Source organism: Schistocerca nitens, chromosome 6 (genome assembly GCF_023898315.1).
Source record: "Schistocerca nitens isolate TAMUIC-IGC-003100 chromosome 6, iqSchNite1.1, whole genome shotgun sequence".
Taxonomy (NCBI): domain Eukaryota; kingdom Metazoa; phylum Arthropoda; class Insecta; order Orthoptera; family Acrididae; genus Schistocerca; species Schistocerca nitens.
This window is the reverse complement of record NC_064619.1, coordinates 327,469,754-327,482,426: the sequence shown is the minus strand read 5'-3', so window position 1 is coordinate 327,482,426 and position 12,673 is coordinate 327,469,754. Positions and strand designations below refer to the sequence as shown.

At 40.4% G+C, this 12,673-nt stretch overlaps 1 protein-coding gene across 1 annotated transcript in view; it reads right to left on the bottom strand.

Moving 5' to 3' along the window:
- The window catches only part of LOC126262915 (uncharacterized), an 86,232-nt gene that overhangs the window by 35,164 nt on the left and 38,395 nt on the right, over positions 1-12,673 (bottom strand). The window contains exons 6-7 of the mRNA XM_049959829.1: positions 6,602-6,783; positions 6,394-6,490 (exon numbers count right to left, since the gene is read on the bottom strand). Coding sequence (XP_049815786.1) covers positions 6,394-6,490; positions 6,602-6,783 — 279 coding nt within the window. The remainder of the gene's footprint in view (positions 1-6,393; positions 6,491-6,601; positions 6,784-12,673) is intronic.

Here is a 12,673-nt window from a genome sequence, read left to right as displayed (position 1 = left end):
GGTTTGGAATCCATAGGAGGCCTGGAAAGGTAGTGTTCGATAGCAGTAAGGCCATGGGCATTAGCAATGTTAGTGTATAGGGAGGTGGCATCAATAGTGATAAGCAGGGCACCGTGTGGTAAAGGGACAGGAACTGCGGAGAGTTGGTCGAGGAAATTGCTGGTATCTTTTATATAGGAGGATAGGTTCCGGGTAATAGGTTGAAGGTGTTGGTCTATGAGAGCAGAGATTCTCTCACTGGGGGCACAGTAACTGGCCACAATGGGGCATCCTGGGTGGTGGTAGGGGAGTGGTAGGGGTAAGTAGAGAGATGGACTCTAGGGAGAGGTTCTGGGAGGGGCCTACTGGAGATCCTGCTGGATTACTGGAATGGGATCACTGTGGCATGGTTTGTAGGTGGAAGTACCTGAGAGCTGATGGAGTCGTTCTGCCACATAATCCTTGCGGTTCAGAACAATGGTGGTGGAGCCTTTGTCAGCAGGTTGGATTATAAGGTTGGGATCAGTTTTTAGATGGTGGACTGTGGTTCTTTCTGCGGATGTAAGTTTAGTTTGTATGTTGAGGGATTTGGGGATTGATGTTCAAGGTTAAGAAATTCTGGAAAGTTAACAGGGGGTGGTTTGGAGGCAGTGGGGGTGGATCACAGTTGGATGGAGGAGTGAACTGAGTTAGGCAAGGTTCAATATTGGTCTTAGGTTGAGTCTGATTGGTCGGGTTGGTGGCTAAAAAGTGTTTCCGCTGTAGGGACTGGGAGAAGGAGGGAAGGTCTTTAACTAGTCGTGTATCGTTGAATTTGGGAGTGGGGCAAAAGGTGAGACCTTTGGAAAGGACTGATATTTCTGTGGGAGTAAGGCTTCTGGAGGAAAAGTTCATAACTGTGTTGTGGGTCTGTTTAGGTTCTGGGTTGTGTGTGGTGGTGGGAGCTTTGGAGGGTAGCGTAAGTGCAGTAGGTCTGCGAGACAGGGTTTGTCAGCTATGAGGGGGCATGGGGGAGGTTTGGAGGTTGTTGTAGAAGTGGTGGACAGTGGTACTCCAAGGCGGGAATAGGAAGTGAGTAGGATGGGGAGCTTTTTGAGGAGGCGTTGGGCATGTTGCTCAAGTTCCTGCAGGGCAAGAGTTTCAATGTGTGTTATGGGTTCCAGGAATTTGGGATTACATAGCAGGAGAATTTTGCGGATGGAGAGAAGGTACTGCAAGGAGGACTGGGCTTGGTTGACATGGTTTTGCAGGACTATGTTGGTGAGGGCTAAGGACTGGCGGAATCTGAACAGGTGGAGGTCATTGTGGAAGGAGGGGTGGCAAACAGAGACAGGTAATTTGATGGTAAGACCATTAGGGGGGATTTCATGAGCCAAGCAACAATGCAGGAACGGTATGTGGGACTGGGATCTGGGTAGGGATAAGGAAACTTTTCTGTATCGATGCAGATGGAAGGAGCAAGGATCCATGGTGGTGCAAAAAATGCGAAAAATTACGTAAGAAAGTTGAATTATGTCTGAAAAATTACAAAAAAATACACCCAAATACGTGTGAAAATTACGAAAAGGACGAAATGGATGCATAAGGGGGAAAAAAAAACGAGATCAAATCTGAGAAAGATGACGATAGTGGAAGGCGAAAATTCACTAAAATTGGGAGAAGTCACAAGGGTCAAACTAGAGAATAACTAATCAATAATAAATACATGTATATTACTGTGGATAGCAGGTTTGAGGGTGGATAAGCCTAAGGGGGACGGCAGATGTGACTGGATGAGGTGGATTTAGTGGGTGCGAACAGGGATAGAACAGGGAAAGTGTGGGGGGTGGGGAGAGGTTCGTGGTTAGAGATGTAAGATCGAGTGGCACCAGAAAAGTGAGGGAGATACATACAAAAATACAGGAACTGACACATGAAGCATGATCAGTTTGAAACTACAGGCTTCATTATATTGGTGGGAGTAATTTGGGACCTAAGATGCTGCACTAACAACCAGCGTGGTCTTGAGGCTGTCTGCTGCGTGCGGCCGAGACGGTTGATACAGTGTAACTCATAAGTAAAGCCTCAAGTGCGGTTCGTAAGGCAACAAGAGAAACACAGGAAAGAAAAGAAAGAAGGATGGACATTGAGTATAGCGGATGCAAAAGAATGTAGTTACAAAGGAAAACAGCACAGGGTTAGGATCGAAGAAAAGCTGTCAGGCAAAAATCAAACAATGGAAAATACAGGATGGAATGTAACAATACCAGAGAAGGAAAGTTGCTACTCACCATATAGCGGAGATGCTGAGTTGCGTTAGGCACAACAAAAAGATTCACACAATTATAGCTTTCGGCCATTAAGGCCTTTGTCAGCAGTAGACAAACACACACGCACGCATGCACGCACGCACACACACACACACACACACACACACACATCTGCAGTCTCAGAAAGCTGAAACTACACTGCGAGCAGCACTTTCCCTGCAATACATCCTACATTTGTGTAACCCTCCTGGTCTCAACCTTCGTTAGTCACTGTCCTTGCCCATCCAGCCCCCTCCCTCTTCCCATTCCAGCACTACACAGCCGTCATTTCACCGCCACACCCAGTCTTTTAATTTCTTTTTATTTCTCTCCTTTCTGTTACTTACCCCCTACCCCCTCCGCACCTTCTCTTCTGCCCTCCGTCTAAACTGCAACACTTCACTGTCCACCACTCCCACCATACTATCCCTCCCCCTCCCTGCCCCAGCCTCCTCCTTATCCCCAAGCAGTCGCCACTCCCATCATGCACTGATGCTGCTGCCCGCAGTGTAGTTTCGGCTCTCTGAGACTGCAGAAGTGTGTGCAAGTTGCGTTTATGTGAGTGTGTGTGTGTGCGCTTGTGTGTATGTGTGTCTACTGCTGACAAAGGCCTTAATGGCCAAAAGCTGTAATTGGGTGAATCTTTTTGTTGTGCCTATCGCGACTCAGCATCTCCGCTATATGGTGAGTAGCAACTTTCCTTCTCTGGTATTGTTACAATTATTATACCAAGGTATTTGTGTGAGTTGACTGATTCCACTTGTGACTCACTGATATTGTAGACACAGGACACTATGTGTTGCATTCTGAGAAGTGCACAATTTTACATTTCAGAACATTTAAACAAGTAGTCAGTCTCTGCATCAATTTGGAATCTTATCAAGATCTGACTGAATATTTGTGCAGATGTTTTCATTATAGATGAAAGCATAATCCTCAAAAGTCTAATCTTACTATTGACTACCTTGTGATTAAAACACAACAGTATCAGCAAGATACTTATGGCTGTACTGAGTTGTGATCTTAGACTCGGATGGGTAGTGGCGTGGGATGGGACAGCAGGGTAAGGGTGGGAGAAAATGCTATAATGTCTGTGGGAGTGTGGCGAGGACAAGCAGTAGGAGGCTGTACTGGAATGTGCAGTGAGGGGGGTGAGAGTTTCTTCAAGTACACCATACCTAGCTGAAGCCATTCATTGATAATTAAATCCAATAGAGCTACCAAACTGTGGGAATCCTGACTGCTAAATTTCACCTGCTATTCGAAACAGTCCCAGATATTTTCTGTAGGACTAGATTAAAGTGATATAATAGGGAGGTTGAAGTGTGATAGGGTACATATAGTTTGCAAAACCAGCAAACCCAAAATATCACACAACCACCATCAACCTGAACTATACTTTCCATACACTGCACGTTAAATGCCTCATTGGGCTGTTGCTACATTCAACCTGATGCACAGCTTGAAAGAGGCAAAATTGCAACTTGTCGGACCACATTACACACCTTCAGTCAGCTACTGTCAATTTTCTGTGTTGTTTGGCCTACTAAAGATGTGTAAATTTACATGCCACTGTGAGAAATGGCCTTTTGAAAGGTACTAATTTCAAATGTTCATTGTATGCAGTTACAATCACAATGCTTACTCCGGTACTGACTGAAATGGACATGTATTAACGTGACAGAAGCAGCTGCTGATAGATTTGAAACCCACTGTCATTGATAAGGTACAACACTTTACTCTGGTCCCCATCATCAGGATCTTTTTATGACCACTGTTCTTATGCTGTGTTACATGATTGTAAGAGATACACCATTCCTTATACAGGCACTGGGCAACACCATTGACAGTCTGGTCATGGGTTCCTCGAAATCCAATAATTCCTTTCCTCCTATTTGAAAGTGCAATGTTTATAAAGAAATATACAATAACAAATCCTAGTATCCTCCCAAAAAATGAAAATGTTCATCATCGTAATACAAGACAGAAAACTGACTTTCATGTACTCCATACAAAAACCAGTTTGTGCCAAAAAGGAACATTACACCATGGAAAAATTATCTACAATAAATTGCCAAGAGAAATTAAAGTAAATACTGATGTAAAAAATTTTAAAGCAGCATTAAAAGAATATCTGTTGACACATTGCTTTTATAGTGTGGAAGGGTTCCTCCAAAATCCTCGAGAGTCTAAGTGATGATTATGCAAATACTGTAACCATTAATATTGGCCTATAAATACATTCAGATGTAATTCTCAAGTTTCTAATGGGGTTCAAGTAAAAGTTGTATACCGACTTGCCCAGTATATGAAGTAAAATTCTGTGAATGTAATTCTCTAGTGTACATGTCAATTCATAGTGTAGAAGAGTTCCTCAAAAATCCTTAGAGCTTAAGTGAGGATCATGCAAATACTGTAATCGTTAATATTGGCTTATACATGTATTCAGTTGTAAACTTCAAGTTTCTAATGTGGTTTAATTATAACTTACACATTGACTTGCCCAGTATATGAAGTGCTGTAAAATTTTGTGAACATAATTTTCTAGTTTCTAAAGTGTTATAATTGTAAGATATACTTTGACCTGTCCAATATCTGATGTGCTTTACTGTACATGTAAGATTTACTGGACCAATAAATACAATACAATACATTCCATCACATCTCCATGTTGACCAACGTTACTGTGCTGATTCCATACAACCAACTGAGATATACATATCACTACACCGCCATGACTTTCAGTTGTGCAGTACCATATGACCTCCTGGTACCAGTTATACACCACCTACAGTGCTCCAAAGAGACCAATGTGATATTTAAAGGAATATTTTGTTTGGTGAGCTTAATTCCTCAGTGACATTTCCAGTCATGATAAAATAAATAGCTACCTAAAACAGTGTATACTAGATGGGTTTCTACAGTATAGACGAATGATTAAGTCTGGAAGGGAAGATGTGAAAACATTTCTACCGTGAAAGAAATTTTATCATTTTACTCTACCTGACAGCTATATTATAGTTAGTCATAAAGTCTTAATTATCACCTCAAAAAAATAAATTTCTGTCATTAATTTTTTGATTCTTTGCAGGTACATGTCTGCAGTTCTGGTAAACAATGAAACCCCATTGTACATTACGTCAGCACGCCATCAGAGAAGTTAAAACAAAATAGCGCAAAATGGTCCAAAACACAATGTAGCATACCATCTCTCTGTGAGTATCTAAAAACTGCAAACAAAATGGATGCTCTGGTGTTTGAAGACAGGTGTATCACAATTGAGGTGATAACAGAAAAAGTGAAAATCATGACAAAAGTCACCGCCCGCCGGATCCGGCGACTGCTCACACTCATTCAAAAATCCCACAGAACGAGGCAGCAGCAGATACATTGCAGCTGTATGAGGTTAATCCACGTTACTCTTTTAGCTGCCAAATCACCATGGGCTTGCTGGGTGTATCATTGTGATCTGAGGCAAAGAGCAGAGCAAGCAGGGGAAATACTTGGATTCACTGCTACTGAAAAGGATGAAGACCCAGCTAACATCTGGCAAGGTGATGCCGAGTGTTTTGTGGGACTGCCATGGTGTGTTGCTAACAGATTATGCTCTTATGGCACAGATCTTCACAGGAAAATGTTACCGAAATCTCCTGACGAGTTTATGGGAGGCTGTCAAGATGAAGTATTGCTAGAAGTTGTCAGAGCGGGTGTTTCTGCTTTGCGACAATGCTTCAGCTCATTATGCACAGGACACAGTCACATCTGATGCTCCTTTGGGCTATAAAATTTTTTTCATCGCTCATATTTTCCTGATATGGCACCCAGTGACTAGGCCCTCTTTCCTCCATTGCACAGCAGATATTTCCAAAATGACAACAAAGTGATTTTCAATATGGAGAATTTTCTGAACAGCCAGAATACAGGCTTCTACAACTGAGATTTCTGTCAAGTTTCCCACTGCTGGAAAAAATGTAACACTGGCAAATGAGTATGTAGTGAAGGACTAGCAGCATCAGCAAGTTGAGTGTTCACTGTTTGATTTTTTTTCAAGGTGATAATCAAAACTTTGTGACCATAACTTGTAGAAGTGAGAGATGATAATACAAATACACCAATTTTAGTTTACCTGTGAATAATAGTAGACTGGAAAACCAGGCCCAGTTTGGTATTTCACCAAAAAATCTGGTGTATCATCATCATTGAAGTAACCAGGTGTGGGCATACTTTGAAAAAAGAAAAATGAACATTATGATACTGTTTGAAATATATTAACTCAATCAAAAAATAACAAATTAAAGTTAAGATATTAACAGCTGTTCATAGTATACACTTACCTGAAAGTCTCAGAATTGGGAACAGTGTAATTCCACAACATTTTCAAATGCTGCCCATCAAATGCCAGAACAGTTGAATTGAAAGCTGCAGTTATTATATCCTCTACATCATCATGAGTTATATCAGCTAGTACGGATGGTGACATTATGCCTTTGAACTCATCTCTATAGAGGACTTTTACCTAAAATTGTTTTATTACATGACTGCAGTAACCATAAAACAAAATGCACAAATCAAGTTTAAGTTAGTCATATTAATCGTAAAGATTACAGCTTTCAAATTAATATGATGGTTATACAGACTGAAATTTATTAAAATGACTTTGTACATACATTTGACTCTCACGGTTCATTACCATAGCCCAATTTCCACTTTGTGTTTTTATCATCACACTTATTTTATGATATATAAAGTGGAAAATAACACGTTGCTTGCCTCTTCTTGAAACTAATACTCAATGCTTACATAGAAGATGGCATTTTTGCTTTTGTAGGAGAGTTTAGCTACAAGGTGGTAAAGAAGTATGTGTATTTGGAGACAGATGACACAGCTAACATGATTTGGTGTTACCAGATAGTGTGCTATTATCTGTTAGATGATGCTAGGGCAAAAATAACAGTGATTCATAGATTAGTTTGAATTTGGCAGTCGTTTCAGTACGTCTTGCCATGTCATATTCATGGAGATGGTAAAAGTGGGGTATTGTTCTGTGATTTGCCTTTTGCCTTTTGCTTTTGGATGGAAAAATGGGTGATGAGAGAAAAATGAAATTGATATAAACTGCAATTACGGAAAAGTTCTGATCACATAATTCTTTGTTCAATGTTACGTGTTTCACAAAAATCATTGTCAGCCATATGTCATGGGACAGTGTACAGAAATTATAAAACATAAGTAACACATACAATATAACACAATTGTGGCAGACACTGTATGCACAATTATTTCAATACTTAAACATAGATCTAGTTTTAGGCTCAACACACTGAGCACATGAACTGTATATAGTAAAACAATTCTCATTTCATAAAGACTGCATATAGTAGTACAGTTGTCAGTTCAATGAATTCTCAAACTGGCTGTACCATATTAAACTGTGAAGGAAGTAACCTACACTGATAGATGGTGAAAGCATTAACCAAATACAATTTGTATCTCTGCAAAATGACATAAAAACTTCAGTAAAATATGATATTTTAAATGCCATTGTTGGGTAAAAGTTAAACGACAATAAACTGTCCATCACAATATAACAATGACACAGATAACAGGTAAATGACAATAAAACCAGCATCAGAATTTAACAGTGAAACAGTAGATAAGAACTGTTTAACTACATGAGATTCACATACGTAGGATGTCAGTTATAACATATGCTAGTATTATAGACAGTAGTAACAATCTAGAAGGTGACAATCTAGAATGTGACAATCTAGGGCCTAGTGCTGTAATTTAAGTCAGGAAGCAAGGCAAAATGAGCTGCAAACGATTATGCGACAAATGGCTATAAAGCAAAAAGTGTTTGAAAATTGCTCTATTCTATACAGAAGAGGAAATACAATGTGGTGAACAAAAAAGAGGAAATACATGGTAGATTTCTTAGCCTGACATATAATGGCCCCCACTACGATAAAATTGCGAAGTCTTGAAAAATCAGTGTTAGATTTAAAATAGGAGTAACTTGCACATGTGATTAAACTATGATGTAGGGCAGAACTCTCAAAGTAGTTTTAGTAAACTAGCTGCATATATGATAAAGTGGATTGATTGTGACAATTTTTACATTGGTTGCAAGGGGAGGGATTTCTTCACATAATACATGGAGCACTCATATATTATAATGCTAATGCTCTGGGACAGTATTTGAGAGTGAACAGGCACAGCTTGTTGACTATTAAACATGGCCTTGAAGTTCTGCATGTCACCTCTCACAGCCATCTGTTAGGCATTGTGGAAGAGTCTGAGATACATAAGAGTTTGAGATATATATATATACATTGAATCTGTCAGCCATACTGACTATTAAATGAGCAACATTATTTCAGTAGAGACTGTTTCCTAGACATATTCAAAAATACCACAAAAAGGGAATTTTGATCTTATCCCAGAAGCACAAATAATTCATACGCAAGCCATTTTTGTCCAACCCAAGAATGTATCATCTACTGTCAAACATTCCTTGCTTTTTCTTCCACTCCACGAGATGAAGCCACCATCTCTGCAGGTCATTTGACACCATGGTGTGCACTTGACTTTCCTCCAAATGTTCATTTCACACCAAGTGATAGTACCACTAGCATCACACATCGCTAATGTAAATATCAGTCCCACGAAGCATGCTCAATATAGTTACAAAACTCCTCTAGGCTATTTTACAGTATTCGTCCTTCATTCACTACTTCATTTTTCTGTTACATATTAGTAATAAGGGCATATCTACAAGGAACATGATTATGGTTTACATCATGACATTCATACTAATGTGTTCCCTATTTATCATTTTACTTATACCAATGGCTTCAGCTTGACACTTCATAATTTTAACCTCATTACTGTAACCTGGATCTCTCTACCATGTTATGTATGTGAATGATATTTGCACTTCAACTATTTTCTAATATATACTACACAACCAACTTTACTCAGAATTAAGTGTGCATATCACTCATGACCTTTTATATTTGTACTTTTTTCCATGTATTACTGCCCTTTGTTTGTTAAAAGACTCTGGTACTGTTGACAAATAGGAACTAGTATGTATTTCTCTCAGGTATGTCACATATGACACATTTTATTGTATATGTTTTGTAACTTCATTTATTATTTTACTTATTTGTGTAGTAACACCTGTTATAACTGACATCCTCTGTACATGAATTTCATGCAATCAAACAGTTCTTACATGCTGTGTTAATGTTATGTTTTGAAGTACATTTTATTGTCATTTAAATTTCATCTGCGTCACTGTTATATTTCGAAGCACATTTAACTGTCATTTACCTTTTACCCAACAACTTTTAAAAATCTTCTTTCATAAAAACTCTTATTGCATTTTTGCTGAGAAAGCAACCATAGTATACTTACTTGTTGATGCAAATTTTGTCTTTGGTTAATGCTTTCATCATCTGAATGTATAGTTTACTTCTCTGACAGTTTAATATTCTATGGCCAGTTTAACAACCTGCATTCATTGAACTGACAGCTGTACTACCATATGCAGTCTTTATGAAATAAGAATTGCATTACTATATACCATCCATATGCCCAGATTGTTGAGCCTTGGGATGTACATGTAAGTATTGAAATAACAATGTATCCTCAACAAAAACTGATGTTCAGCCAGCCGGCCAGAGTGGCCGAGCGGTTCTAGGCGCTACAGTCTGGAACCGTGCGACCGCTACAGTCGCAGGTTCGAATCCTGCCTCAGGCATGGCTGTGTGTGATGTCCTTAGGTTAGTTAGGTTTAAGTAGTTCTAAGTTCTAGGGGACTGATGACCTCAGATGTTAAATCCCGTAGTGCTCAGAGCCATTTGAACCATTTTTCTTAGATGTTCAGCCATATTTAAATTTGTTGAACCAATGTCTAGCTTTTTTGTCATGTTCATCTGTTACAATGGTATGTATTTTTCATAATTTCTATACATTGTCCCTCAGCTTATGTCTGATGATGACTTTTTTGAAATCTATAGCATTTAATAAAGAATTATGTGATCAAGGTTTTTTCACAATTGCAGTTTGTGTCAAATCTAAATGGTCGCCTGTCTCTACTGTGGAAGAATTCCCTGATCAAATATTGGAAAAGTGAAATTGGATGCTGTTTATAGTAATACATCATCACTGGCAAGTTAGATATTGATTCAACAAATTTAAACATGGCTGAACACCTGTTTTTGATGACCATTGCCTGGATTTCTAGCTGATATGCTTACTACAGAAATAATTGAGAAGTCAAGACAATAATTTTATTGATTGAGAACAAAAGCACACGAAAAAGCAGATGCCACAGTTGCCTCGACAGGAATGGTAATTAATACTAAACATGAGTCGACACAGAAAAAAATTTTAACTCAGTAAGTTCCATGGCTGCTGACGGTGGACAAAACTTAAGTGTAGAGTCATATAAGTGAGATGTTAAAAGACTTTTTCAATTCAGTTGTCACTGTCCATGAAACCTGGACTCATTGTTATGCATCAGAAACCATGCAACAATCTAAACAATGGGTCGCTGCTGGTGAACCTGCATCAAAGACGGTGTCCACTGATCAGAAAAGTAATGTCGACAATTTTTTGGATGGTACCGAGGACATCATATTCATAGATTTATTAGAAAAAGAAATGCCCCACTGGACAGTGAGAGTTGGGCTGCTTCAACATGACAATGTGCCAGAGCAACTGCTTTTAACATCTTTGGGTTTCTCAGAGGTATATTACAGAACTCCACACAGTTTTAAATGATGACTAACTGACAACCTCAGCTGCCGACAGGTGTTGTTGTTATACCTCGATGTGGACAGCTGAAAATGTGTGCCCCGACCGGGACTCGAATCCGGGATCTCCTGTTTACATGGCAGACACTCTATCCATCTGAGCCACCGAGGACACAGGTGAATAGCACGACTGCAGGGACTTATCCCTCGCACGCTTCCCGTGAGACTCACATTACCAACTGTCCACAATTCTACATATGTATTGTACCTTACAGACGTGAATGTAATAGAGGGAAACATTCCACATCGGAAAAATATATCTAAAAACAAATATGATGTGACTTACCGAACGAAAGTGCTGGCAGGTCGATAGACACATAAAAAAACGCAAACATACACACGAAATTCAAGCTTTCACAACAAACTGTTGCTTCATCAGGAAAGAGGGAAGGAGAGGGAAAGACGAAAGGATGTGGGTTTTAAGGAAGAGGGTAAGGAGTCATTCCAATCCCGGGAGCGGAAAGACTTACCTTGGTGGGAAAAAGGACAGGTATACACTCGCACACACACACACATATCCATCCGCACGTACACAGACACAAGCAGACATTTGTAAAGGCAAAGAGTTTGGGCAGAGATGTCAGTCGAGGCGGAAGTAGAGGCAAAGATGTTGTTGAAAGACAGGTGAGGTATGAGCGGCGGCAAATTGAAATTAGCGGAGATTGAGGCCTGGCGGATAACGAGAAGAGAGGATATACTTAAGGGCAAGTTCCCATCTCCGGAGTTCTGACAGGTTGGTGTTAGTGGGAAGTATCCAGATAACCTGGACGGTGTAACACTGTGCCAAGATGTGCTGGCCGTGCCCCAAGGCATGTTTAGCCACAGGGTGATCCTCATTACCAACAAACACTGTCTGCCTGTGTCCATTCACGCGAATGGACAGTTTGTTGCTGGTCATTCCCACATAGAAAGCTTCACAGTGTAGGCAGGTCAGTTGGTAAATCACATGGGTGCTTTCACACGTGGCTCTGCCTTTGATCGTGTAAACCTTCTGGGTTACAGGACTGGAGTAGGTGGTGGTGGGAGGGTGCATGGGACAGGTTTTACACTGGGGATGGTTACAAGGGTAGGAGCCAGAGGGTAGGGAAGGTGGTTTGGGGATTTCACAGGGATGAACTAAGAGGTTACGAAGGTTAGGTGGACGGCGGAAAGACACTCTTGGTGGAGTGGGGAGGATTTCATGAAGGATGGATCTCATTTCAGGGCAGGATTTGAGGAAGTCGTATCCCTGCTGGAGAGCCACATTTAGAGTCCGATCCAGTCCCGGAAAGTATCCTGTCACAAGTGGGGCACTTTTGGGGTTCTTCTGTGGGAGGTTCTGGGTTAGAGGAGATGAGGAAGTCGCTCTGGTTATTTGCTTCTGTACCAGGTCGGGAGCGTAGTTGCGGGATGCGAAAGCTGTTTTCAGGTTGTTGGTGTAATGTTTCAGGGATTCCGGACTGGAGCAAATTCATTTGCCACGAAGACCTAGGCTGTAGGGAAGGGACCGTTTGATGTGGAATGGGTGGCAGCTGTCATAATGGAGGTACTGTTGCTTGTTGGTGGGTTTGATGTGGACGGACGTGTGAAGCTGGCCAGTGGACA